Below are 27,911 nucleotides of genomic sequence, written 5' to 3'. Positions count from 1 at the left end.
GGCCGCTAGATGGGTTAGTGGTCTTAGGGCCCCGGCTGGGTCCTGACAGCTCGGGCCCTCGGGGTCTGCGTCCCAGCGGCAGGGCGCTGGCAAGGCGAGGGAGCTCCGGGTGGCGTGGCTGTGTCACCAGGGACGAGGGCCTTGGTCCTTTCCCCAAGTCAGTGAAGAATCAGACTCGAGTCAAAAGCAACAGAAAAGCTTTAATGAGCGCAAAGGAGGAAACACGTCAAGAGAGCAGCCGGCCATTCCCCGCGCGGACAGTGGCCCTCACACGCAGGTGTAGGTTTTCTAATCTCTGAGCTTGCGGATGCCTCCGATCACCTGGTCGCTGACAGCGCCTCTTTCCCATCGCGCATGTCTTTACCCATAAATCAGTCTGTTGCAGTGGCGTGCAGTCACGGGTTGTACACGTATGAGCCCCTGATGAGCATAAGCCGGCCTGGAGGCCTCAGGTTGTTCCTCGTGTGCACGTCCTCACACCTGGAGAGTCACTGGCAGGCCCTTGTGGTCAAATTGTGTCTGTATCAAGTTGCCCACCAAAGGGGTGGATTCTGGGCGGACTTTCCGCCGTTACCTCAGGAGAGGGCCCTGGGTGTGACCATGGGGAGGTGTCGCTTCCCATTTCCCTCAACCTGCTCATGACTGACGGCCTAACAATTGAGGTCCGGCCTGACCGGGGCAGGGTCACCTCTGTAACGTGGAGGTCAGAGCCTCGGACGGCGCCTGCAGCTCAAGTGTGAAGAGCTGCAGAAAAGTGGGGAGGAAAGAGGTCGGGAGCGGGGAGGAGTGGGGACCCAGGGGCAAACGAAGGGTGTGGCACCGAGGAGCTGCTCAACAGATAGCTCGTGAGAAGTGGACGGCCGTGTTCATAAGTTAGTCACGCTACTGCAGCACTTCCTGCGTGTCACTTAATCCTCGCGACGGCCCGCGGAAACGGGCACCTTTGTCATCTCTGTTTTGGAAGAGGGAACGGAACCCGGGCCCGACGGTCGCCGCACGTGGTCAGCGTCGGCCCCTGACCGCCCCTCCCCCACTCCCCCGTCCTCAGCCCACCGCGGCCCCTGCTGCCCCTTCTGCCGGGCATGACCTTTTCCAGATCTTTCCTGGGTCATTCACTGTCGTCAGATCTCAGCAAAAATGCCACTTCGTCAGAGCCCTTGCAGCCCGCCAGGCGCTCTTCTGCCTGTTTTCCGGAGGCGGCCGGCTCAGGGAGGGGACCCAGCGTCGTCAGCACCATTCCTGACCAACCGAGCCAACCGGCCGAGACCTGCTTTTTAAAAGCAATCACAGCACCGTGACCGCCTGCCCTTCCGGAGCGTAAGCTGTACCCGCGCGTCCCCAGCGCCCCGCGTGCAGGAGGCGCTCGGCAGACGCCTGACAGGCCGAGAGGCCCCGGGCTGGACAGCCCTCTCCGCTCCGTCCCGTCCCTTCTGCGGGGCGAGGCGGGCGTCAGCGCCTGGGTGCTGGGCTGGGGTGGACGCTGAGGTCCTCTCCTGTTGGAAACCCCAGCCCCAAAGCGTGGGTCACGAGAAGAAGGGTCACTGCTCGGGTCGGACGCGACTCGGCTGCCTAGGGGGCCTCCCCGGCCGCGCCACCCTAGCTCGCTCCACTTTCGGCTGAGCGCGGCCCCGCCCCGCCCCGCGCACGCGCGTCCCGGCCTGGCCCCGCCCCGCCCCGCCTCGCGCACGCGCGTCCCGGCCTGGCCCCGCGCGCCGACTCGGGACTTCCCGGCCAGGGCGGGGCTGGGGCTGGGGCTGGTGCCGGCGGAGCGCTCAGCCGGGGCCCCCTGCCGCGTTCCCGCAACGCCATGGAGCCCCGGGCGGTGGCGGATGCGGTGGAGACGGGGGAGGAGGACGTGATTGTGGACGCCCTGCGGACGTTCAACAGGGAGGTGAGCGGAGCCCCGGGCGCGGGGGGCCGTGCCAGGGCGCGCCGGGAGCGCGGCGGGGTGGGGGTGCCGGGTCTGGGACGAGATGCTAAGCGGAGCGTCTGGGGGTGCACCCGGGCAGCAGGTGTGCAGCGGTCGGGGCGGGAGCTGAAGGCAGACAGACCGCCCCGTCTGCGGAGCTTGGGTCCTGCCCCCAGGTGGACCTGAGCCCGCTGGGTCTCTCCGCAGCACTCCCAGAGCTTCACGTTCGATGATGCCCAACGGGAGGACAGGAAGGTGGGTGCGGGCCCCAGGGGTGGAGGGGCAGGGGCTGGTCGTCCAGGAGGAGGGGCCCGGTGGAGCCGCTCTTTTCCCCGCCCACAGAGGCTGGCCGAGCTGCTGGTCTCGGTCCTGGAGCGGGGCTTGCCACCCTCCTGCCCGGTCACTTGGCTGCAGAGCATCCGCATACTGTCCCGGGACCGCAGCTGCCTGGACCCGTTCACCAGCCGCCGGAGCCTGCAGGCACTGGCCTGCTGTGCGGGTATCTCCGCCGCCCAGGGGCTCGACCCCGAGCCCTCCGACATGGATGCTGTCCTCGAGTCCCTCAAGTGCCTGTGCAACCTCGTGCTCAGCAGCCCCGTGGCACAGGTGCTGGCGGCAGAGGCCCGCCTGGTGGTGAAGCTCGCCGAGCGCGTGCAGCTGTATCGCAAGAGGAGCTTCCCGCACGACGTCCAGTTCTTCGACCTGCGGCTGCTCTTCCTGCTGACGGCGCTGCGCACCGACGTGCGCCAGCAGCTGTTCCAGGAGCTGCACGGAGTGCGCCTGCTGACCGACACGCTGGAGCTGACGCTGGGGCTGACTCCCGAGGAGAGCACCCCCGAGCGCCTTCCTCCCCAGGAGACGGAGCGCGCCATGGAAATCCTCAAAGTGCTCTTCAACATCACGCTCGACTCCATTAAGAGGGAGGTGGACGAGGTGAGGACCGACCTAAGCCCAGTGGTGGGCTTCACTCAGCTGGGACGTGTCTTGGACCTGCCTCCCACTGGGTGCCCTCAAGTTTCTGGGTGTCAGTCGTGCAGAGAACAGGCGGCCCTCCCCGCCTATCAGGAGGAGGCCAGGGAGATGCCTGTTCCAGGTGGGGGCCACTCTGGCTCTTGGGGCCTTGCAGGAGAGCTGTGTGGTGCGTGGGGAGGTGGTAGATTCTCCATCGTGAGGCTGTGAGTGTGGGACAGGGCACAGAGTGTGACTTCATCCCAAGGGGACAGAGAAATGTTCTCAGAAGGATGCTGGCGGAGTCTTTAGTAAAATAGCAGCGCTTGGTCATCTTTGACCCCAGCACTGGCCGGGGTCACCAAGGAGAATCTAAAGGGCCAGGTGTGCAGCAGAGGAGGTGTGGTAGGGAGGGCCACACTTCCTGGCATGCAGCAGAGGTCGGAGCCCAGCTGGCAGCGGGGGGAGCAGCAGGGCTCCTTTTCACACGAACCCCTTTCTCTTTCTGGTCAGGAAGACGCTTCCCTTTACCAGTACCTGGCGACCCTTCTGAGGCACTGTGTGATGGTCACTGTTGCTGGAGATCACACAGAGGAGTTCCATGGGTGAGGCGGGGCCTGTTGTGCTGGGAGGAAAGTGTACTCAGGTGTCTAGCTGGAGGCCCCACCCTAGTCTGACTTTATGTGTGAGTGGGACTGGACATCAGTGTGTTTCTAGAGAGCCCCAGGTGCCTCTAATATGTGGCTAGGATGAGAGCCGTATATTTGAGGGTAGGAATGTGCCACCTGGACCTTGGGCAGTGGCCATGGATGGCGTGGTATTTGCAGGGCAATGTAGTTCCTAACCCTCATTCTTGGTGACCTGTACCTGGGCTGGTCTGGGTTTGCAGCGATCGTCTGGTGCTTCAGCCCAGACAAGGTGTGGCAGGCAGTGCCTCTGCAGAGAGTGCCTCCCCTCCTTGGGGGACCCCCACCACACTCCCGAGATCAGTCCCTGCTGTTGTCTTTGGTCCCTAGTGCTGCTCCAGCCCCCAGACCCTGGCTCACATCAGGTGTGGCTCCAGCAGGAGGCAGTAAGGTTTGCACCTGTGCTGGGAGATGAGCCCTGTTAAGACCTCCCCTTGCAATCTTTCCCTAGCCACACAGTGAACCTCCTAGGGAACTTGCCCCTCAAGTGTCTGGACGTCCTCCTCACCCTCGAGCTGCATGAAGGCTCCTTGGAATTCATGGGAGTGAACATGGATGTGATTCATGTCCTCCTCGCCTTCCTAGAAAAGCGTTTGCACCAGGTAGGCAGGGGACTGGCTGTGCAGGCTCCCCCAGTGGCTCTGGCCCTGGCTTTCCTGCTCAGCTGTGGTCACTGCTTCTGCACTGCCTACACGGGTAAGTGGAGATCATGGTGGTGTGATTCAGGTGATTCCTCCAGCTGCTCTGCAGTTTAGCCAGTCAGCAAGCCAGACCCTTCCTCCTTGGGAAGCATGTGGACACCCCCACTCACACTTAAAACTTTCACCTCTGCTGATTGCTACAAGGAAACAAGTTTTCCAGGGTTTAGCAAGGTGCTTGTGGACCTTCTTGGGTGGTCCTGAGAAGCCCTCTACTCCTTGCTTGAGATCCTTAGACTCCTAGCGTCACAGCAAGGGCAGCCCTTGGTGTCCCACAGGAGCCTCTAACCAGAGGTTCCCTCTGATTCCTGCGGCTGCACCGTGGGACATCCAGGTGGCTGGGGCTCTAACACTAAACAAGCTACAGAGTGCAGCAGGCCAAAATTCAGTAGACCTCTCAGGAATCCACGTTGCCTGAGCAGAGTGCTTGCAGGCCATGGGAGCTGGTCAGGATGGGGGAGCTGGCCTTGGACATGCTGGCTGTGGCCATCTGTCCCTGTTTCTGCTGCTGCTGGTGTTGAGATCCAGGGAGGTAATGGAGGAGGAGAGGAAGGAACAGAAGCTCCCTAGTGTCTTTCCACAAAGCATGCAGAGATTTTGTGGTTTCTCTTTGCCACCATTTTCTGAGGACAGTGTGTGCACCACTGTGTGCAAACAGCTTTAAATGTTTTGTGTTTTCCTCACAAGCCTGGTTTGTAGTTCAGAAAGTTAGACTTAGGGCAGTCGAGTCATTTGCTCCAAGTCACAAAGTTTCCAAGTAGCTCCCTGAGTTAGGGCCTGTCCCTTCCCTTTCGAAGCTGACCCAGACACCCACCACCGGCTCTCGGCTCTTGGGCCTCGGCTGGCTGACTGCAGCATGGCCTCATCCCAAGCCTCTGCCACAAGGACCACTGGTGGGTGTGGGTGTGTGTGTGCAGCCCCCGACCAGCTGTGACAGTGGCTCCTTTGCAGACACACAGGCTGAAGGAGAGCGTGGCCCCCGTGCTGAGCGTGCTGACAGAGTGTGCCCGTATGCACCGCCCAGCCAGGAAATTCCTGAAGGCCCAGGTATTGGCAAAGGAGTTGGTGCTCCTGGGGAACAAAGGTAGGGCCCTGGTCACTTGGAGCCCCAGCTGCTCCAAGCCCAGGCTTAGGAACAGCCCCTTCCTCAGGTGCTGCCCCCGCTGCGGGACGTGAGGACCCGGCCAGAGGTGGGGGAACTGCTGCGAAACAAGCTTGTCCGCCTCATGACACACCTGGACACGGACGTGAAGAGGGTGGCCGCTGAGTTCCTGTTTGTCCTGTGCTCTGAGAGCGGTGAGTAGGGGACACCCAGGCCCCAGGCCTGCCCTGCCCCGCCCCAGCCACGTGTGCACACTGACCTCTGCCCTGCCCCTCAGTGCCCCGATTCATCAAGTACACGGGCTACGGGAACGCCGCCGGCCTCCTGGCTGCCAGGGGTCTCATGGCGGGGGGCCGGCCTGAGGGCCAGTACTCGGAGGACGAGGACACGGACACAGAGGAGTACAAGGAAGCCAAGGCCAGGTGTGTGTTCCCACCACACATGCAGAGGACTCTTTTCACAGTCCCCTATTCCCCCCAGTGCCCACACCTGTCTGGACCCCTGTGGGGAGGGCAGGTCAGGATGACAGATGGGTAAGACCTTCCAGAATCAGGCACCTGTTCCTAAGTAACATCTGTCCTGATGTCAAGATGTGTCATTCTGACAGCACAGAGACTAAGGGACCGGGAATGTCCTGGAAGGAGGTCTCTTCCTGGGTTACCTGACTCCCCGCCCCCCCCCCCAACTCCTGGAAAATGGATTTCGTGCCAGTCCAGTCCTGCACAGGAAGATGCGGGACTCCATCCACCCCCTGCAGCCCCTCCTGTCCTAGAGAGTCACTAACACATTCCCCATGCCCCCACCCCGGGAAGCAGCATAAACCCGGTGACCGGGAGGGTGGAGGAGCAGCCACCCAACCCCATGGAGGGCATGACGGAGGAGCAGCGGGAGCACGAGGCCATGAAGCTGGTGAATATGTTCGACAAGCTCTCCAGGTGCGTGGTGTGGACAAGGCGGGGCCTGCAGCCGGGACAAGGGAGAGCAGACCCAGTCCCGTCCCATGAGCCCCGAGAGGTGGGATAAGAGGTGGGTTAGGGTCCTGGCAAGGCTGCATTACAGTTTGAAATCACTTGCCCTGGAGGAGATTGCCCCAGGGAAGGGTTGGAGTGGGACCATTATTGTGCGCATTTTACAGATGAAGACAACAGAGACCCAGAGAAATTGAGACTGCCTGATGCCTCAAAGCTGTTAGGTAGCAGTAAGGATTTGGGCCCAGTTAACACAGGGTCCCACCCAGGCTTCCCCAGTAAATGCGAGCAGCCTTGTGTGGTGGAGAAGGGAGCAGTGGGGTGAGCAGTAGCCCTGCCTGGCCCACTGGGGCCCTTCCCATCCCCATTGCACCTTTCCCCACAGGCACAGAGTCATCCAGCCTATGGGGATGAGTCCCCGGGGTCACCTCACATCCCTGCAGGATGCCATGTGCGAGACCATGGAGGGGCAGCTCTCTTCGGACCCTGACTCAGACCCTGACTGAGGATTGCAGCTCTTTGGCGCCAATTCAGAACTGGTGCTGCTTCCAGAGGCATCCCTGGGGCTGCAACCTGGGGAAGCCACGTCCCACTGGCCACACATCTCAGTGCCCCTCTCTCCAGCTTGAAGACCTTTTACTCCCAGAGTTCTGTTCATGGTTTGCTTCTGGCCCAATTTTTTATCTCTAGGACTGTGGTGGTGTCCTGCTGTACTTCTGAGAACTTAGTTTCTTTTATCTGTGCCAACAGGAGTGTGTGCAGAGGCTGCTGCCCGAGGGCATGCTCAGGGCAAGGGGCTGACAGGTGTTCACAAATGCAGGCATGTCCAGGACGGGCATGCTGGCCCAGAGCCGGGGTGTTGGGGCACATGCTGTCTTCACAGGGGAAATGAACCTGCCAGAGGTGTGCCGTTGTTCTGTCCCCACTGAGTGCAGGGCTGGTGGCCTCTTCCACCTTCTCCTCGATCCTGGCTCAGCTGCCCACTGCAGTAGTATCCACAGCACCCGAGTTCTTACTGGTTGTGACAACTCAATCTCAAGCCTTCCCACTGGCTTTGACTGTAAACACTTAACATGAAGAAAAATGCCCATCATGAGACCATAAATTAAGATTTCTGTCATGTGCCACAGATAGCCACAGAAACACCATCTTAGAATAAAGAAGAGGAACTTCAGGCAAAACTGTGCCAATATACATGTAAAATACCAAGTGAAGAAATGCTAAATAGAAATAGAAACTAATTTCATTCTTTTCAGAATTCGACACTTTTCCTAGACCACCACTCATTGGTTCTCACTGAGGAGCAGGGTCACGGGACCCCCTTCCATGGAGTCTGTCAGTAAAATCTGTTCCTGCCAGCTCCAGCCCAAGGCAGGCGCCGTTCAGGGACAGGAGGTGCTTTTGCTGGGGAAACCTGCAGCCCATACAGTGCTGGGAAGGGGAATGTGTATGTGAGTAGGAGCCAAGGAAGCAGCAGCTAGTGCCGAAGGGGTCAGCCAGCAGAGCTGGGCCTCAGGGCAACCGCCAGGAGAAAGGGCTGTGCAGAGTACAAAGCTCGCAGTGGGTTCTGCCCACACGTCATGGTGTGGCCTGAGCACAGGGTCAGGGGAATCCTGACCAGTGGCCAGGAGCAGCTGTTCCTAAGTGAATAGTGCCTTCCCTCTCTGAGAGATTAGTTCTAGCAGCACTAGTGGAAGAAGCCCTGGTAGACGGGGGGAAAGGAGATGGGTTAAGAAGTGCTGGAACATCAGTTTGGAGGCAAGGCTGACACAAAGACACCATTCAGAAGGTCAACAACGGGATGTCACAGCCTTCAGAGGGAGCTGGGTGCTCTTATGGGCTGGGGTGGAGGAGGCGGCACAGGGCCATCTCCAGGGTGAATCCAGGGCCAAATGTCCTCAGTCAGACTATTCCAATAGAGGAGTCACTCATGTACACCCCAAGGTCTCCTTTCCACATTCAACACTTGCAGTCCCTTTGAGAAAACTAAAATTTATTTTATGCTGGAAATGAAGGACAGACTTTCTCTAATGAAAATAACCCTACTAAAGAGAACAACATGCTAGAAGATCCTGCTGCATCCCTAGGGCCCCAGGATGACATTTTGGGACGTGAGGGAGGCTGCTCAGCTCAAGCCTGGGTCTTCTTACCAACAGAGATGCCCCTCAGTGACTTGGGCACAGTAAAGGTAGATCCAGTCTGGGACTCCAGGCCGTCTGTTTCAGTTTGAGGGGATCACCATCAGAAGAAAGCTTTTTGCATTAAGAGCTTCAGCAGAATCCTTTGTATCCATGACTGGGGTGGCCCTGAGTGTAAGCACACTACCAGTCGGCACGGAGCTCATAGCCCAGGAAGACGTTACAGCAGCAGACTCAGACCTCCACTCTCCGTTCCTCAGGTTGCATGTCCTGATTCTGCCAAAATTTGGAAACCTGCCCAAGCTGTCTTCAGGCACAAAGTCTCATCAGAAATGGGATATGGATCTCTCCTATGTAAGCATTTCCTGTACGTGGGGTGACCATCACTCTCTTATCTGTCCCGTCCATTGAGCTGGAACAGAGAAAGGATATTAGTCACCTAAACACACCAGGCAGGCCAGCAGATCTCAGGGCCTGGGTCAAACAGCCCAGCTGAAGACAAGCACAATACTTCATGGCACAGAAGTATCTCTCTGTAAATGCTGCTGTTGAGTAGGATGACCCCAGCAGGCCTGGGCAGAGCAGGGAGGCTAAACAGAGAGCTTCGATCTAAGGGATCCTAACTACACAAGATGTGCTGATGCTCACATATTGAAAAAACATTTACTATTTGGAAAAGTTACCCTTTGGATAGCAATTCTTTTTTAAAAAAAATCTAAAATCACAACCCACTTTACACAAATTTCTGTGAAACTAGAAAATAGTACAGGTCAAATCTTACAGGGCTACTTCCAAAAATCCAGAGGAGCTACCTGAGTTACAATTTGCTTTTACGTGGAGACAGGAAGTCAGAACCAGGAAAAGGTTCCCTTGAAATCCTGCTGAGCTCATCTGACCAGGATCTCTACTGCCCTGCAAGCCAGCCAGGAGACACCTGCCTCTCAGTATGTAAAGTTTTAAGCTTTGACGTTAGCTGGAGTCTGCTTCCATAATGAAGTGACCCAGCAGTGTGATTCTGACAGTTGATCGTCTTTATTTCCCTCTATATAGTGAGACTAGAAATGGCACCAGCCTACATCTTAGCCCTAAGAGCCAAACTCTGGAGTGAGAGGCTAAAAATAATAATGGTGATGATGTCTAATATGTGTAGAAATGGTAAGTGCTAAATCTCAAATCCTTAATAAGTCTTGTATTTTGTCTGTCTTTGGTTCAGTCTTGGTAAGAAATCAGGCTGTGACCAAAGGCTGGGGGGCTTTTACCAGTGGAGGTGAGAGGACAAGGCCGACCCCAGGGCCCTGAGCCCTGAGCCAAGGCAGGCACAGCTGTGGACAAGAAGAAAGGGTGGAGATTTCCTGAGACACTTGCCTTGGGAAAAACATCAGTTGTGATTTATTCTGGTGAAATCCCCTTTGGCCAGTGTTACGCCTTTCTATAGTCATAAAATTGCACACTGTATGCTTAATGCTACCTCCTGTAGGAAAAAGCCCTTAATATTGAGGCTACATATGCTACGTGATTCTCACAGGAAACTGCATTTTCTTTAACTTCACTTGTTTACAGGAGGTTTGAAATCTAGAAAGCATCAAGGCTCTTTGGCTTTCTACTCTCAGCAGATTGTAATAGATCAGAAGCTCTCACACTGATTACTTCCTAAAAGCATCACTAGCAGAGGCTTCATCCCACACCGGTGCTAAGAACTTCAGCTTCTCAAAGTTCTTTAACCTGTTTCATCTCAGAATCACATACTAGGCCTTAGAGAGGAGCTGTTTGGCTTCTTTATTTTAGGGAGCAAAAGGCAATAGCCTGTAGTGTGTTAACAGTGCAGACACTAATCAGCCCAGACTGCCTGGAACCACATCCCTGCTTGGCCACCATTAGCTCTGCAACCTCGGGAGCAGGGACTTAGCATTACTCTCTTGATCTCTACATGGAGGTAGTAAAATTAATGACACTGAGGTAAGTCCAGGTTAGTACCTGGTGCAGGATAAACAGCAACGTTAGCTATGACTGTCGCTGTCTTAGCCAACAGGGCTCCATACCAGGCAGACAAGGGCCCCTCAGATAGCCCTGCTCATAGTCTGTACCTTTCCAGTTTCCCGCTGGACCAAGTCCTGCATCTCTTCTGTCCAGCCCAGAAGCTCCACCAGCCTTTCCACGCCATGAACCACATCCCCCAGCTGGGCCACATCCCTACTGCGAGGACGCCAAGCCAAGGGCCCCACCAAGTCCCGATTGATGAGCAGCCGAGGCACTGAGCTCCGCACAGCCTCGGACAAGCTGGCAAAAGGCTCCACCTGAAAAATGGCCCAAATGTAAGCATAGTGTCCACCCTATGAGGCCCTCAAGACGCTGTGCCACAGCCAATGAGGCTATGGAGGGGCAGCAGACCGACGGTCAGACCCTGTGGTGCAGGGAAGCCCACCACTACCCCACTTCTTCAGGCAAGTCCCTGCCACGTGGTCTCCATGGCGCGGTCTCCTCCCCAAGCCTCCCTCTCCCCCACTTCCTCTCCCTGCTGCCCACACCCTGGCTTCCCCCATCTCCAGTCCACGGCCCATGGGGCTCCGTCCTGCCTCCTCCAGCCACAGCAAACAATCTCCACATCTGCACTGCCTTCCTCCCCATCAGGCTGTCTCCACCCAGCTTCAAGCCTCTTCCACCTCTCCTCTGATGGACAGTACGCACTCGACTGTCCCCTGGCTAGTGTCCACACGAGGGAAACCATCAGCATTAACGAGGCAGCAGACCATTATATGCACTCACACCATTATATGACAACAGCAAGTGACAGAACGTACAGTGTTGTCCAGCTTTTAGTTAAAAATCACCACCTGTATGTGTACATTTGTACAGAAAAGAAGCCAAGGCTGGCTGGTTAACTCAGTTGGTTAGAACGTGGTACTGATAACACCAAGGTCCAGGTTCAATCCCTGTACTAGCTAGCTGCCAAAAAAAATAAAGAAAATAAAAGAACCCCAACAAGACAACAGAAAAATGGCTAACAGTTGCTGGTAGGATTAAAGTTGACTCTTTACTTTATACCTTTATATAATGTTCTTTTAGAAAAATCACATGGTACTTTTATAATTTAAAAAAAGGTTATTTTCATTCTACCTCAAAAATAAGGCTGGCCGGTGGCCCAGTGTTTCCCACGGCCCCAACACTGCCTAGCCCCTCGCCCCTGGGACTGCTCCCTCCTGTGTCTGTCCCTCCAGCCTAGGCACCCCGCCGTGTCTGCCCACTCCAGCACCCAGCTCCTACTCTGGTGACTGTGGACTCATGTATCCACCTGCCTGCTCAACACCCCCCACCTCGGCAGCTCAGCATTTCTCAAACTGGTGTGACCAAGGCTGAATTCCTGAGCTCCTCCAAACCCACCCACCAGGCTTCTCCAGGAAATGGTGGCTCCGTTCTTCCAGCTGCTCAGGCCTCTGCCCTGGTACCCTGTGGCCACCCACATCTCCCATACACCGTGCCAGCGTGCCTGCTCTGCTGCACATACACTGGGCTGGCTTCACATGGCCACCTGCCAGCACCTCCAGTCACCCCCTGCAAGGGCCTCTGCTAGGTCTGCTGCACCCACGCTTGTCCCGTGGTCGCTTTGCTACACAGCACCAGAGAAGCCCTTTCCACAGGACATGGGTGTCATCCAGTCTGTCCCAACCCTGCTAGCCTGTCCTGCTGGCTTCACCTGCCCTCCCCACTGCTTGTCGTAGGCAGTGTCTCCTGCCAGTTGCCCCCTTCGCTAAAACCCTAACTTCCTTTAACCCCTAGCTCCAAGGCTGCCTTCCTGACAAGGCAAAACAAGCAAGTTGATGTTGCAACCAGTTCCCAAAGCCTCCTGGTCTTCCTATCCTACTTGTCATTTTTTCACGTAACACAGATCATCTCCTAACCTACCATTTAACATATTTACACCCTTCTGTGTCTGTCCAAAGTACAAAAACAGGGCCCAGCACACAGCAGGCAGTGACAATGACTCCCAAGCAAACACACAGCTCAGGCCTGTGGGCTGGCCTTCCTGGCCCTCTGCCCCTCAGCACCTACATCCAGTTATGAACAGCTCACCTTCTGGTCTCATCAGATCTTTTACAACTTCCCGGAGCTTCAGGTCCAGTGGTGTCTCCCAGGCACCTCATACACGCAGGCGGAACCAAACTCGGCATCCTCTCTCCCAAACTGCCCCCCACCAGCAAATGCCCTGACCACGCGGACAGAGCCACACCCCTCCTGCTCCCCTCCGCAAGGTGTCACCAGACAGCAAGCCCAGTCACCCCATCCTCACCGTCCCTTGCCATTGCCCACAGCTCTGCCTTCTTCAGGGCCAGCTTCCTGGCACCTACCCATGCCAATCTCCACTCCTCAGTGGTTTCTCTGACCCTGAGTGTGCAGCCACGTGCCCAGGTCAATCCCTTCAGGTTTATTGCTGCTTCCAGCCCAGGATCTGTCTTCCTGATCTGATCTGAGAGGCCAGACCCTCCCCTTCTCCCTTCCCCTCACACATGGTACCCCACAAACACTTACAGCACCTCCAAAGCTGAGCATCTCCCACCTTCCCCAATCTCCTGCCCAGAATACCAGCTGAAGCCATTCATTGGCCAGAGGCCATGCCACCCCCACGAGCCCCCAGGCAGTGACTCCTGTGTACCCTGCATCCTCCCCCACGCACCACCCCCGTTGCCAGCCTCCTCCCAGCACAAGCCAGTTGACAAACCTCCAGGGAGGTGCCAAGGATGAGCAGCAGATCTGCCATGGGGAAGTCAACCACGTGCAGCAAGAACCTCTCGGGCAGCGGCTCCCCATAGAACACGATGTCGGGCTTCACGATGCCGGTGCAGACCGAGCACTGGGGAACCCTGTCCGCCATCACGTCAGCCTGCAGAAACACCGAGAGAAAACAGGCCCAAGGAAGGTGCCACAAAACACTTTAAAAGGAAAAGGCAACCACAGCTTCTTATTAGAAAATTTCAAACATTCACAAAAGCACAAAAGCTGAGAGTAATATAATGAGCCCCTTGTGTCTAGCTTCAGCGATCACCAACATTTCTCCAATTGTTTTGTACAGTCCGACAAACTTGGGGGTTGAAGAAGTGAAAAGCAAACCCCAGACAGCACACGATCCCCCGCACATGCTTCAGCAGACACAGGTGCTTCCCATTGTGCCTCCCACTGTGCCTGGGTGCGATCAGAGCCACCAAGTGCTAAGGAAACACTGGAACAAACAGTCCTCAGATGGTGCTCTGCTGGCATCTGGCCAACAATGGGCATTACTGGGTGAGGAGGGAGGTATCAGACCTGTCCCTAGTGTGACCTGACGTGACTGTGGCATTGCCTCAGCCCAGAGAGGCCTTCAGGTCAGCTTCAACTCGCTGCCTGCATCGACAGGGGTAAAACATCTGCCAAAGACCACTTTCCTTGCGGGCCAAGGTGAAGTGATGCAAATTATTAATATATCTTGCTGTGCCTGGATTAATGCCTTGGGCCAGATAGAAAAGGAGACAGCTGCTTTATGGCTAATGGGACTTGTTCTAGCTGAATCTAGCAAGAACCAGCAGAAACAACAGAAAAAAAGAGACCCACCAAAAACTTCAGATATCAGCTATAGATAATAAAAAAAAGAAACAAGACAAGCTTGAGACATCTATCAAACATAGAAAATTAAAAAATAATGTAGTGGATTTGAAAAAGAACAAAATAGAACTTCTAGAAATAATGAGTCACCAAAATTAAAACTCAACAGCTTCATTTTCTATAACGGAATAGGGTATTGATAAACTGGAAAACAGGCCAGAAGAAATTACCCAGAATGCGGGACAAGGCAGGGCAGTATTGGAGCACACGGGGTGGTCACAAGCCGTGGGATAGACAGAGGGTTGTTAACCTCTCTAATCAGAGGTCCATAAAAAGAGGCGTGAGCCCCCGAACTGGCCAGCCACCCCCTACAAAAAAGGGGGTGAGGAAGTGGGGCAGGGGCAATCAATATCTGAAGAGATGATGGCTGAGGATTATCTAGAAATGACAAAAGGCACCAACCCACAGATTCAGGAAGTGCGACAAATTTTAAGCAGAATAATAAAAGGAAATCCATATGGAAACACAGCATAGAGAAATTAAAAAACTCTAAAGGGAAAGAGAACAGTCTTAAAAATATGCAGAGAACAGATATCAACAAACAGACTCTAAAGTTTATATGAAAAGGCAAAAGACCCAGAATAGCCAACACAATACTGAAGAACAGAGGTGGAGAACTCACACCACCAACTTCAAGACTTCCTATGAAGCTACAGGAATCAAGACTGTGGTATTGGTGAAAGAATAGGTAAATGAATGAATGGAACAGATCAGAGAGCCCCAAATCGGCACAAACCAACACCATCAACTAACTGACAAAGGAGCAAGGGCAATTCAATGTAGGAGAGTCTTTTTGACAAATGGTGCTGGGACAAGTGGACACCCATGCTAAAAAATGGACCTAGATACAGACCTTACACACTTCACACAATTAACTCAAAATGGATCAAAGAACTAAATGTAAAATGCAAAGCAATAAAACTTCTAGAAGGTAACACAGGAGAAAACCAAGATGACCTTGGTACGGTGATAACTTTTTATATATAACATCAACAGCATGATGTTTGAAGGAGAAAATTGCTAAGTTGGACTTCACTAAAATTAAAAACTTCTGCTCTGCAAAACACACTGTCAAAAAAATGAGGAAAAAAGCCAAGACTGAGAAAAAAATATCTGCAAAAGACATATGTGATAAAGGACTACTATCTAAAATATACAAGGAGCTCATAAAATTCAACAGTAAGAAAATAACCTGATTAAAAAGTGGGCAAAAGACCAGAACAGACACCTCACCAAAGAAGATATACAGACGGCAAATAAACATAAGAAATGAGAGTCCATATCATACGGAACTGTGGAAATGCAAACTAAAGCAATGAGACGCCACCACACACCTACTGGAATGGCCGGAATCCAGAGAATACCAACAGCAGCACATGCTGCCGAGGATGTGGAGCAACAGGAACTCTCATCATTGCCGGTGGGAACGCAAAGTGGTACAGCCACTTTGGAAGACAGTTGGGCAGTTTCTTACAAAACTAAACACACGCCTACTAAATGATCCAGCAATTACGCTCCTTGACATTTACCCAAAGACATGAAAACTTATGTCCACACAAAAACCTGCACGTGATGGCTGGCCGATTAGCTCAGTTGGTTAGAGCACACACAACCTTGTAACACCAAGGTCAAGTGTGTGGTTCCCTGTACTGGCCAGCGCCCCCCCCCCCCCCAAAAAAAACAAAAACAAAAAAAACCCTGCACATGTATGTTTATACCAGCTTTATTCATAATCACCAAAATTTGTGAACAACCAAGACGTCCTTCAGCAGGTGAATGGATAAACAAACTGTGGTATATCCAGACAATGGAATATTATTCAGTGCTAAAAAGAAATGAGCTACCATGCCATGAAAAGACATGGAGGAAACCGAAATGCACACTACTAACTGAAAGAAGCCAATCTGAAAAGCTACACACTCTATTAAGATTCCAACTACATTTAACCCTTGAGCAATGTGGGGGTTGGGGCGCCGACCCACGTGCCGTCAAAAATGTGTGTATAACTTTTGCTTCCCCAAAACTTAACTACTAATGGCCTGCTGTTGACACAAAGCCTTACTAAGAACACAGTCAATTAACACGTATTTTATATGTTATATGTATTATATACTGTATTCTTACAATGAAGTATGCTAGAGAAAAGAAAACGTTAGGAAAATCAGAAAGAGAAGATATACTTACAGTACTGTTCTATATCAATACCACAAGTTTGTGTCATCTGTTTACAAGATAAATCGTCTGTCTGACAGCATCTACATCAATCAATATTTCCAGGCTAATGCAGTTTGTCTGGGAGTTTCTTCAAATTGTCAAAAATCTCTTGCATTAACAGATACTATCAACAGAGTGAACAGGCAGATCATATAAATGATAAGGGTCTAGTTTCCAGGATATATAAAGAACTAAAACTCAACAACAAAAAGCCAAACAAACCAATTGAAGAATGGGCAAAGCATTTGAATAAACATTTCTCCAAAGATATACACATGGCCAATAAGCACATGAAAAGATGCTCAATATCACTAATCATTAGAGAAATGTAAATCAAAACTACAATGAGATACCACCTTAAACCCATTGAGATGGGTAACATCAAAAGATAGAAAATAAGTGTTGGTGTGGCTGTGGAGACACTGGAACACTTGTGCACTACTGGTGCAAATGCAGAGTGGAACAGCCACGGTGGAAAACAGTGTGGTGGTTCTTCAAAAATTAAAAATAGAATTACCATATGATGCAGCAATTCCACTTCTTGGCATATCCCTGAAAGAACTGAAAGCAGGGTCTCAAAGAGTATTTACATATCCGTGTTCACAGCAGCATTATTCATGATAACAAAAGGTAGATGCAACCTAAGTACACTTCCAGGGATGAATGGATAAACAAAATGTGCTGTATACGTACAGCGGAAATAGTACCCAACCTTAAAGAAGAAGGAAACTCTAGCACATGCCAGAACATGGATGAACCTAGAGAACATTATGCTAAGTGGCCAACCACAAAAGGACAAATACTATTCTATGATTCCACTCATTTAAGGTATCCAGAATAGGCAAATTCATAGAGACAGAAAATAGACTAGAGGTTACCACAGGCTAGGGGGCGGGGGGGGGACTAGAGACTTAATGCTTAACGGGTATGGAGTTTCAGTTTGGGATGACAAAGAAAGTTCTGGAGACAGATGATGGTGATGATTGTGCAACACTACAAATGTACTTAATGCCACCAAACTACACTTAAAAATGGTTGAAATGGTAAATTTCATGTCATATATATTTTACCACAATAAAAAAATAATAATAATATTTTAAATGTGAAAACAAAAGAATATGCTCTGACCAGGCCAGCTAAATCACAGTGCCTTGGGAGATCTGGGATAAGTAAGTAATCATGTCCACCTGTCCTGAAAACATTATCATGAGACCATTTTACTTAGAAGCAGCCAAAATGGCACGAGAAAGCCGTAAAAATAACATAGAATACTTCTTATTATTACCCTAGATCTCTGCACGTAAGATGATCCCAAATCCATACATCACATACAACCAGTACGATGCCTGATGGTAATCAGGTAGGTCTGTCTTTCTTTCTCGCTCCTTTGACCCTTCCCCCTTCTTGTGATTATAAAATGTTAGGCTCTGCTGGCCCTCTTCCAAGCACACTTTCAGAGCTACTTCATATATATGTGTCTCCCTGATTACAATCATCATATTAGTTCAATAAATCCTTGCTATACGTATTTGGTGTGTTTCTTTTTTAGGTCAACACCACTAAAAGAATAGAAACAGAGTATGTAACTTACAGGCTCATACAGCAAAAAAAAAAAAAAAAAAAGAAATGATAACTTATGAGAAAAACAGAAAGCACAAAATAAGATGGTAGGCTTAAATCCAAATATTTCAGTAATTATATTAATCTAAGTGAACTAATCCTTAAATTAAAAAACAAAAATTATCTGATGGGATTAAGCAATAAAATCTAAAATATGCTTTAAAGACTAACACATCTAAGACATAAGGATTGAGAAAAACTGGATGTAGATGCAGGACAAAGACATCCAGGCAAATACTAACCAAGAGAAAGCTGAGGTCACCAGACAATACAGACTTTCAGGCAAAGGTGATTCTAGAGACAGAAGAGGATAACACAATGGTACACTTGTACACACCTCAAGTACTTATTCTTGAAATACATAAAGCAAATATTGACAGAAATAGAAGTAAAAATAAATTGACAGAGTGGGAGATTTTAACACAACTCTCTCAGAATTTAATAGAACAAACAGTCAAAAAATAAGTAAGAACATAAAAGCTTTGAACAGAATTAAACTTGATTTTATGAACATGAATGTAGAACAACACATTCAACAACTGCAGAATACACTTTTTTTTCGAAGTACACATAAAACATTTACAAAAACAAATCATGTATGAGGCCATAAAGCAAATCTCAACACATTTCATGGGACTAAAACCAAACCAAGCAAGAAGGACAGGAGAGAATCTGAATGCTGGGATAGAAAAGTGGGTTTATGTGAATTGCTTCGGAACGTAAAAGATCTTTTAGTATTGCAGAACAGTGGGAGTGACAGGCAAGGCACACATTTGAATCGCTCTTGGCAGTCAGCCAGAGGAATTTACATCGATCACTACAGATAACAACACATGGAATCGGAGGAGGCAGGACTCGGAGAAACGGAGAAGGGGAAGATCCCAGAGGAAAGATGAAAGGCAGTGGGCAGGGGCAGCGACCCCAGAACTGGGCCGGTACCCACCCAGCCCTGCTAGCCTCCCAGGGCACCTCCCTGGGGCCTCCCTTAGGAATACTTCCAAGCCTCTTTTCATCCTTTTTCATCCTGGGGTTCCAGAAAGACATACATGGGGGCATGAAGAGGCTAGGGTGATTACAGCACTATGACTAGTTTCCAAGTGCCAGAACCTAATCTCACTTTGTATTAAAGAAAGGTCTCCCAACTTGTTTGATTTCTAAAAAGAAAGACATCAACCATATTCATAGCTCCCACCACCTGCTCTATGAGAACACTCAAATTTACACTTTCCACCCACACCTCTTTCCTGAATCTCCCTGGACAGATGCACCCAGAGGACCCTGCCCAGACATCTTCCCAGACCCCTCCCTCTCCTCCCACCTCCAATCAGCCCTGCCCCCAAGAAGGTCTCTTCCAGCCATCCCAGTCTGTCTCCAAGCTGCTGCCCAGCCCAGATCCTTACCATCTTTTACTCAGATTACCCTGCTCCCACAGTAGGTTCCTGACCCCTCAGAAAATTCAAACTGCTGTCCAAATAATCTCTCTAAAATGCAAACCCCTTAACATCACTTTCTTGCTTAAAAATCCTTCAATGTCCCCCTGCAATCTTCAGGATACAGTACTCTAAAAGAGCACATGGGCCTCCCACACTCCAGGTCTCTGCTGCCAGGAAGAGGCTTGGAATTCAGATTATCTCCTCTTGAAAGGGCTCCCAGCTGCCTTCTTCCCACAGCTGGTACTTATTTTTAGTAAAACTCTTGCGGCACTCAACTGTAACTGTTGGTTGACTCCACTTTGGTTTGTTTTTGCATCCACAGTATCCAGCAAAGGGGCTGGCATTCAGCAAACTAAACTATTTGCTGAAGAAATTGATCTTTCAATGAATGAATGAATGAATCAGTGGAAAGCTTAACATGCATTTATGGAGTTCCCACTATGTGCTAGACTCACACTTCCTGATTTCAAAACTTACTACAAAGCTATAGCAACTAAAACAGTGTGGTACTGGTGTAAGGATATACACATACACCAGTGGAATGGAACTGAGAATCCAGAAATAACCCATACATCTATGGCCAACCGATTTTTAACAAGGGTACCAAGACCATTTAATGAGAAAGGACAGTCTCTTTAAAAAAATGCATGAGAACAACTACATATTCACATGCAATAAAAAGAAGCTGAACCCCTTCCTCACACTGTATAAAAAAATTAACTCAAAACAGATCAAAGTCCTAAATTTAAGAGCTAAAAACTATAAAACTCATAGAAGAAAACATAGGAGTAAAACTTCATGACCTTGGAATTAGCAATCGTTTTTTTAGACATGATGGCAAAAGCATAAGCAAGAAAAAAAAAAAGATGAATTGGATTTCATCAAAATTAAAAACGTTTGAGCACCAAAAGACATTACCAGGAAAGTAAGAAAGATAACCTACAGAATGGGAAAAAATATTTGAAAATCATATATCTGATAAGAATCAAGTTTCCAGAATGTATAAAGAACTCTTACAACTCAATAATAAAAACACAAACAACACAATTAAACAATGGGGGAAGGACTACAATAGAAATTTCTTCAAAGAAGATATACAAATGGCCAACAAGCACATGAAAAGATGCTCAATATCAGTTATTAGGGAAATGCAAATCAAGTCTACAATGAGATACCATTTCTTGCCCATTAGGATGGCTACAAACAAAAAGTAAATAATAGTAAGTGTTGGCAAGCATGTGGAGAAATCAGAACCCTTATGCACTGCTGATGGGAATGTAAAATATTACAATTGCTAAGGAAAACAGTGTGGTAGATCCTTAAAAAGCCAAACATAGAATTACCATATAACCCAGCAATTCTACTCCTAGGTACATGCCCAAGAGAATAGAAAACAGGGACTCACCAAATACCTGTACATGCATGTTCACAGCAAAAATATCCACAACAGCAAAAAGGTCGGAAAAATCATCCATCAGAGTGTGAGTGGATAAACAAACTGTGGCACACACATTACTCAGCCATAAAAAGGGAAGAAGAATAAACTGATGCGAGCTACAATGTGAACAAACCATCAAGATGTGATGTGAGTGAAGGACGCCAAACACAAAAGGCCACACAGTGTATGACTCCATTACATGAAATACCAAAACAGACAAACCTATGGAGACAGAGGGCAGGTTGGTGATGGCCAGGGGCCAGAGGAGGGGAGATGGGGAGTGACTGCTTAATGAGCATGGGGTCTCCTTATGGGGTGATCCAAGTGTTCTGGAAGTTGACAGAGGTGACGACTGTACAAGGCTGCAAATGACTAAATGCCAATGAATCGCACAGTTTAAAATGCTTAATTTTATGTTATGTGGATTTCACCTCAATAAAAAATAAACAAAAGACAGGGTCCTGCGCCATGTTAATATTTCAGAGTTTTATCCTTACTTGTTAAGATTTTCCACCCTGTCCTATCATGGAAATATTCACAGAAGTACACAGGGGTACAAGCACGGGTATCACCACTGTATTATTTTTTATAGTGAGAATTATAAATATGAAAAAATGTCCCATAATAGGTGAAGAGCTAAATGTAATACTCTATAGTTAATTTAAAAAGTGAGCAGAACTGTAGGTTTTGACACAAGATATCCATGAAACTTTGTTCAGTAAAAATGCAAGTTGTATAATATTAAGCATAACATGATCCCATTACTGAAAAAAAAGTTTTATCTGTTAGTGTGGGTATATGTACATAAATGTGTGCATGTACGTTTACATACACATACCTCCTTTTTTAAGAAAGGCCTGGAACTTTATACACCAAACTGTTAAAAGTGGTTAGTAGGAACTGGTTGATGGGAAATTCATTTTCCCTACATATTTCTGTATCACCTTAATTTTTCACAAGCATGTATTACTTCTCTAATTTGAAACTAAAGAAAAATATTTTCACACTATTATTTTTCTGTCATCCTTCTGACACGATGCTTATAAAATACCACTTTTCCCAGTCACCCCCACTGCAAACTGCAAAAGGACACACCATCAGTGGGATAACTCACCCAAAAGGCCTCTCCTGGAAAAGGTGTTCGACAGACTGTGCAAGTGGCAGAGGCAAAGGTCCCGTGAGCTTCAACCAGCTTTGAGGCAGGGATGCCAGACACTGAAATTCAAACCAAAGCTAAGTGTTGCTGCCTCTGGGGTGGCTGCAAAGTCCAAAAGCATGACTTCTAGGCTCAGCAGACCTCCTGGAAGGAGTCACAGCCCCCAGTAGAGCCTGAAGTCCCTTCCATATCACCTACAGTGTTGCTCCACCAACTAGGATAAGGCACGGGGACGCAGGGCTCCCAGGTGGAGCCAAATCACAGCTACAACAAAGCCTGTCAAAACACAGTACAAAAAAGCACTTGATATAAGCTCAGATAAAATTATATACAGTATCTAAGGAACACTTTTTCTATTCTACAGAAACCAGGTAAAAATGAAGATATAAATACCATAAATTTTTAAAAATTGCTTGGTGAAAAACAGACAAAAAGTAACTTCTCACGAAAGTTGTCTGTTACCACCATCTGGTTCTGAAGGCTGCGGTGGGCAGAGACAGGGTACCAGCTGCAGGCGGCCTCCCACGTCCCTGCTACTATCCTAAGTCTGCAGCACTGATGCCCACAGCCAGGTGTCAAGGTGACTCCTCTTTTCAAAGCACAACACATCTGTAGACTGGCTGAGAGCTGACTGCCACAGCACCTGCCACCTCCCCACACAAGAGAAAGAGGCCCCATCAAATGCTTCTCCAGGATGCACGCCCAGAGGACAGCACAGTCTGTGAATCACTGGCTGTGGCCACCATGTGGATACAGTCCAGAAATCATCATAAACCGAGTCTGACAATATTAAGGAATTATGAGTGATTCTTTAGTGTGATCATGGCATCAGAGTTACGTTTTTAGAAGTCTTTATCTTCTAGAGCTACCCACTGATGTATTTATGGATTACTTCTAGACTAAATTTACAGCATGAGGGATTTGCTTCAAAACAATCGGGAATGAGGGAGAAGGTGGGGAGACATGAGACAAAGGACTGGCATGTGCTGAAAACAGAAGCCAGGTGGTGAAGACATGAGGGTTCATTACATTTTTCTCTTGTTTTTGTATGCTCAAAAAAATTCCATAATAAAATTTTTTAAAAAGGGAAAAAGAGAGATCATCATACCAAATTAGCAAAACAATGTCAACGTTAGTTCTGCCCAAAACTCACAGCCCAGCAGGTCTGTCAGGAGAACAGGCCCACAGCGAGGGCCTTAGAGTGGCCCTTACACTCCCAGAGGACATTATTTTAGGAACAAAGGCATAACTAGTTAGCTCAAAAACAGTCTCCGGGACGAGGTATAAGCACTGGGCCTCAGTGTTTCTACCTTATGTAGAAACAGGCACCCGAGCTTTCCCTGCAGGAGAGAGAATGTGTGGGACAGGATGGAGGGCTCACCTCTCTCAAGCCCATCAATATTCTGTGTGTAGAGACGCAGAAGCAGTCCCTTGTCATGGAGCAGTCGGAGGAAGTAGTGAGTGACATTGGGCCTGTAGTTCCCAGGGTACAGCTCCTTGGCCAAAGTGAAAAAGGGCTTGGGGTTGTGAAAGAAAAATGCGAGTTCAAAAATGGCCTCAGGGTATGGGATGTTGTACTTCTGGAGGTTGCTGTAGAGGCCACTCCCTGGAGATCTGCAGAGAGAGAAGAGGCTCTGAGCCCCTTAGAACAGAGCAGGGAGTGGAGTAACGGGGCAGTGAGGGAGGCGCTGCAGGCCGTACCTGAAGTCTGGAATGCCACTGGGCGTGCTGATGCCAGCACCCACCATGACCACCACCCTCTGGCAGGCTCTGGCCCGAATCAGGTCAGCTATGTCCTGTAGGGAAAGATTCCCCTTCTCACTGTTGCCTCTGCTTCCAAAGATGCTTAAAGCACCCACAGAAAAAGATATGGGCCTTCTTCCACCTGCGATACTGACAGAAAAAGCAGAGTGGCAAAAGTAACATGTGGCAATCAATCTCATGCTAGCAAGAAAAAGTATGGTTCCACCCCTTCCCTCCATCCCCACTGTTGAGAATGTCTATGCACCTCTCTCCAATCACCCCAAATAATCACCTTTCTCATCATGGATGATTACTGGGGTCAAAGAGAAAGCAGTCCCAACTCAGAAATCAAGACTTATTTGAGAGCAAAAACTTCAGGTTAATGAGAACTGTGTGAATGAGGAAAGTATCATTTCACAATCCCCGTGACCAAAGGCCGGTGCTGAGAGGACAGGGTTCCACAGCACAAGCTCACACCAGAGCCAACACACCCTTTGTGGGGTCTCTGGGCAAGCTCTCAGCACAGCTGCACACCTTGACCTACCTGGGACGTGATGAACACACGGTGACACTCACAGAAGAGTAAAATTCTCAGAACTTACACTTGTTACTAGGATGAGAAGTAGGCTCTAGAGACCACTCCAGACAAACATTCACACCCTGACAGCTTGGGGTTCAAATGGCTATAGATAGTAGACGGTAGTGAGTGACTGCAGCTCAGGGCTCTCTCTAGAAGCCAGGAGCCAAGAAACTCACAGCCAGGAATGAGGAGTACGTCAGGAGTAGGAGATGGTCTTTCGTAGGAAAAAAAAGGCACAAAACACACAAAAAACAAGACACAGGCTCCAGTGAGGTCTCAGAACTTTGTAAATGACTCAGCACCCAAGAAAGCAACAGGAAGAAAACACAGGCAATGCAAATCACACACAGCCTGGGGCAGCACTTGAAAAGATCCCCCTAGAGTGTGCACCTGAAAGAGGCACAAGGCACTGAAGCCACGAGGCCCTCAATAGCCTCCTGGGTTGCTAGATCTTGGCTCTTGGGCATCTAACCAAACTGCTCCCAGTCCTCGTCTCTTGGCGTCTCCCAGTGATCAGCCCGGAGCTCAGGAAAGCCATGACCCAATGCACAGGCCCCTCCCTCACACCCCAGGACTAGCAGCTACCACATTCCTTCCTCCAGAAGATGACCATGTGACCATCCTGGACAATGCTTCTGTCTGCAGTATAGAGACCCCTCCACTCTGATGGGAAAAGAGATTCCACACACCAAACTGACAACCCTCCCTAAATAAATGATCAGTCTAAAGTGAATACAGACATAAAAACAGGCAACTGAGAACATTTCTTTTACCTATCTGTCATACAGACAAGAAAAAGCAACCTAAAAGCTCACCTTTAGACACATGTCATAACAATTCAGAAATTTTCTTTTAGGGTGATCCTAACTCACTTTTCTGTTTGCTATTTTGTCTTTTGTGTTTCCCATTGCTCCTTACAAAACCAACACTACAAAATCTCTCCACACACCAATCTACCTGACACACTGCTGCCATGGTTTTCCCAAAAGCTCTCTACTCTCCACAGGATCCTAAAGTCTTACTACAACATATCCTACCCCAGTGACAGTTTTAACCACCCACTACTCCCTCCTATATACCCCTCATTTCAGCCAAACAAAAAGTCTCCCTGTTTTGTGGAAATGCCCTAAACCCAATGTTCCCAAGCCCCCTTCCCACCCAGCTCCCTCTGCCTGAAAAGACTTTTCTCCACCTCAGCATGTCCAAATCCAGCGTCAAGGCCAGGATCAACTGCCACTTCCCTCCCAAAGCCAGGGCTGAATCCCCTGGCCCTCCTCTGGAAGACGAAGGGTCCCTGCTCCTGTTCGGGTGCCAGTCGCCCCTTCCCTCCATGCAGCTGCCTCACAGCTGTCTCTCACTCCACGCTGGGTCAGCGACGGTGTAATTCAGGGACTGGTTTCCTGCTCACAGACCAGTGGCAGGCCATATGCATCCTTCTGCGTGTTCGCCTCTCCCACCACACAGAGAACACACCTCTGAGAGACATGCAATGAGAAAGGGACACACGATAAGGGAAGACACACTGCAGGGCCCAGGGCACAAGAAGGGGAGTCAAACCACTCAACCTGAGCCTCAGCTGCCGAAGCTGAAAGTTTTGAGAAAATATACAGCTGTAAACCTCCCACCAGAAAGTACAGAAAATACACACAGCAGGGAAAGACAATGCTTCTCCTCCTCCCCACACTGCTGCAGAGCAGGCCACAGATTCTGAAGAATGTTCCGCCACATCAGAGGTGTGCATAAAAGCACCTTGCCCAGGTAGCTCTTGTGAGTGCAAGTCAATGAAACCTAAAAAGGGGTTTTCTGATGAAAACTGTCCAGATGGTCAGGAAGAGGGAATGTCCTGACTCCAAAACCATCCCACCAACTTTTATTTGTTTATTTATTTTTGGTGACTGGCCAAGTACAAGGATCCGAACCCTCGACCTCAGTGTTAAAACACCATGCTCTAATCAACTGAGCTAACTGGCCAGCACCCCACGACCTTTAATCGCCCCACTTCACAAAGCATTAAGGACGTCTATTCACCTAAGGTCCTTATGCAAACATTTACTGAGCTCCTTCTAAATGCGAACCATGAGAGGAAAATTATTACCATTGTTGAGTGCCTACCGAGTGCAAGGTATTACACAGGGTACTTGAAACACAATCCCCATTTACACAAGTAACATGTTTGTGAGTCACTGAAAAACACGTGGACAGTTTTACCTCACTTAAGGTGTATGATTTAAAGTATATGCTATGAAGTATGAAATTTACTGTGACTAGCGGGATCCTGAGGTGCTGCCTGGGAGAGACACTGTGGAAAGGGACGCAAAGGAGGAATTCACACCAGCGCCCCAAAATCTAAAGTCAAGGGGAAGAAATTCCAGACTGCAGAAAACCCATGCAAATGGACTGCTCCTCACAGGCAACCCTGTGTCTCCCATTTGAGGAGGATGGCAGCCAGGATTTGTGTAATGACAGTCGCTTGCAAATCTCTGATATGTGAATTAGCTCCATGGAAGCAAGCCTTTGTCTGTCCTGGTCCCTGCTCTATCCCCAGCACCTAGAACACAGTCTGACAAAGGGCAAGAGCTCAGCAAAGTCCTCTTGGATGAACGAATGACTCCTCAGGATCTCTCATACTTTTTTTTTCTGGCGGCTAGCTCATCAGAGGATTCCAAACCGTGACCCTGGTGTTCTCAGCACGACGACCTCCCAATTGAACTAACCGGCCAGCCCAGGATCTCTCTTCTAAACTCTTCACCAAATAAACATTTTTAGTAGCTGTGTCAGACAGCATCAAGTGAATGCACCATTATTAACTTAATTAAGTATGTTTCCTAACAACTATGATTAACAACTATGGGCCTGAAGATTTTTCCATCTGTAGGCTCAGTTCTTTGGTAAGGACTCCGAAAAGGGTAACGTGTAGACGGGCATGACCACACGCTGGTGGGAGCATTAACTGCACAGTCTCCATAGAGGACAACTAAAATGTTCAGTGTATTTATACCTTTAGACCCAACAGTCCCAATACTGGGAACTTATCCAAAAAGCGAGGTGCAGACAAGGTATTCACCGCAGCATTACCTGTAGTAACTAAAGATCAGAAACCGTTTCGACAGGGGAAAGGTGACACACGACGAGGCCTCCACAGAGTGGACGGACCGCACCGAGAGGGAAGGGGCCTGACCTCTAGGACACACCGCCCAGCACGGGGCGGACCCGTCCTGAAGACGGGAGGAGTCACTGCGTGTTCTCGCCGAAATACCTGCGAAGGAAGAGGCGGGGAACCGACGCCCTGGGCCGCGTCCGCAGCGCCGTCGCGACCGCGTCAGCGGAAAGGGGCGTCTGACAGGCCGCGGTCCGGTTCTCAGTGCGGGCCAGTCCCAGGCCGACCGCGCCCGCACTGACGCCCTCCGTCCCGGTAAACGCCGGCCGACAGCCGCAGGGGTGCCAACCGCCCCGGGCCCCGCCGCGCCCACCTCCCGGGCCCCACAGCCAGAGGGCGACCCCCGCGTGCCGGCCCCACAGCGCCATGTCCTCGGCGCCCGCCCCGCCCCGCCCCACCGATTTTGGCCCCGCCCCGGCGTCAACTTAGCCCCGCCCCACAAATTTTGGTCCCGCCCCGACGCGCCCAGGGGCAGGTGGACGCTGGGTGC

The 27,911-nt window shown here is 50.0% G+C and overlaps 2 protein-coding genes across 3 annotated transcripts; one reads left to right on the top strand and one right to left on the bottom strand.

The window, feature by feature from the left end:
• Positions 1 to 1,743: 1,743 nt before the first annotated feature.
• On the top strand, positions 1,744 to 9,345 carry RIC8A (RIC8 guanine nucleotide exchange factor A). The gene is made up of 10 exons (XM_063093081.1): positions 1,744 to 1,891; positions 2,117 to 2,164; positions 2,252 to 2,842; positions 3,371 to 3,462; positions 3,995 to 4,145; positions 5,193 to 5,288; positions 5,393 to 5,537; positions 5,621 to 5,765; positions 6,159 to 6,278; positions 6,697 to 9,345. The coding sequence occupies exons 1-10, from the start codon at positions 1,808 to 1,810 to the stop codon at positions 6,815 to 6,817; spliced, it is 1,593 nt and encodes a 530-aa protein (XP_062949151.1). The 5' UTR covers positions 1,744 to 1,807; the 3' UTR covers positions 6,818 to 9,345.
• Positions 8,288 to 27,789, bottom strand: SIRT3 (sirtuin 3). 2 transcript variants are annotated; one of them, XM_063093082.1, is made up of 7 exons: positions 27,521 to 27,789; positions 23,643 to 23,834; positions 23,323 to 23,555; positions 21,900 to 22,000; positions 13,164 to 13,325; positions 10,534 to 10,743; positions 8,288 to 8,861 (listed from the first exon to the last, which is right to left on the bottom strand). In XM_063093082.1, the coding sequence occupies exons 1-7, from the start codon at positions 27,787 to 27,789 to the stop codon at positions 8,841 to 8,843; spliced, it is 1,188 nt and encodes a 395-aa protein (XP_062949152.1). In that variant the 3' UTR covers positions 8,288 to 8,840. The 2 variants fall into 2 exon arrangements, with proteins under 2 accessions (XP_062949152.1, XP_062949153.1); XM_063093083.1 differs by lacking the exons at positions 21,900 to 22,000; positions 23,323 to 23,555; positions 23,643 to 23,834 and having other exon boundaries at positions 27,521 to 27,560.
• Positions 27,790 to 27,911: the final 122 nt, after the last annotated feature.

This window comes from Cynocephalus volans, chromosome 4 (assembly GCF_027409185.1).
Source record: "Cynocephalus volans isolate mCynVol1 chromosome 4, mCynVol1.pri, whole genome shotgun sequence".
Lineage (NCBI taxonomy): Eukaryota > Metazoa > Chordata > Mammalia > Dermoptera > Cynocephalidae > Cynocephalus > Cynocephalus volans.
Note: the sequence above shows the minus strand (reverse complement) of the source record. Positions and strands in the feature narration are given on the sequence as shown.

Coding starts and splice junctions, on each gene's coding strand:
- RIC8A (XM_063093081.1), top strand. CDS start 1,808: ATGGAGCCCCGGGCGGTGGCGGATGCGGTGGAGACGGGGGAGGAGGAC. Junction 2,843..3,370: donor TTAAGAGGGAGGTGGACGAG/GTGAGGACCGAC, acceptor CTTTCTGGTCAG/GAAGACGCTTCCCTTTACCA. Junction 5,538..5,620: donor TGTCCTGTGCTCTGAGAGCG/GTGAGTAGGGGA, acceptor CCTGCCCCTCAG/TGCCCCGATTCATCAAGTAC.
- SIRT3 (XM_063093082.1), bottom strand. CDS start 27,789: ATGGCGCTGTGGGGCCGGCACGCGGGGGTCGCCCTCTGGCTGTGGGGC. Junction 23,835..27,520: donor CCCCGCCTCTTCCTTCGCAG/GTATTTCGGCGA, acceptor TTTTTCTGTCAG/TATCGCAGGTGGAAGAAGGC. Junction 10,744..13,163: donor TCCTTGGCACCTCCCTGGAG/GTTTGTCAACTG, acceptor GCCATTTTTCAG/GTGGAGCCTTTTGCCAGCTT.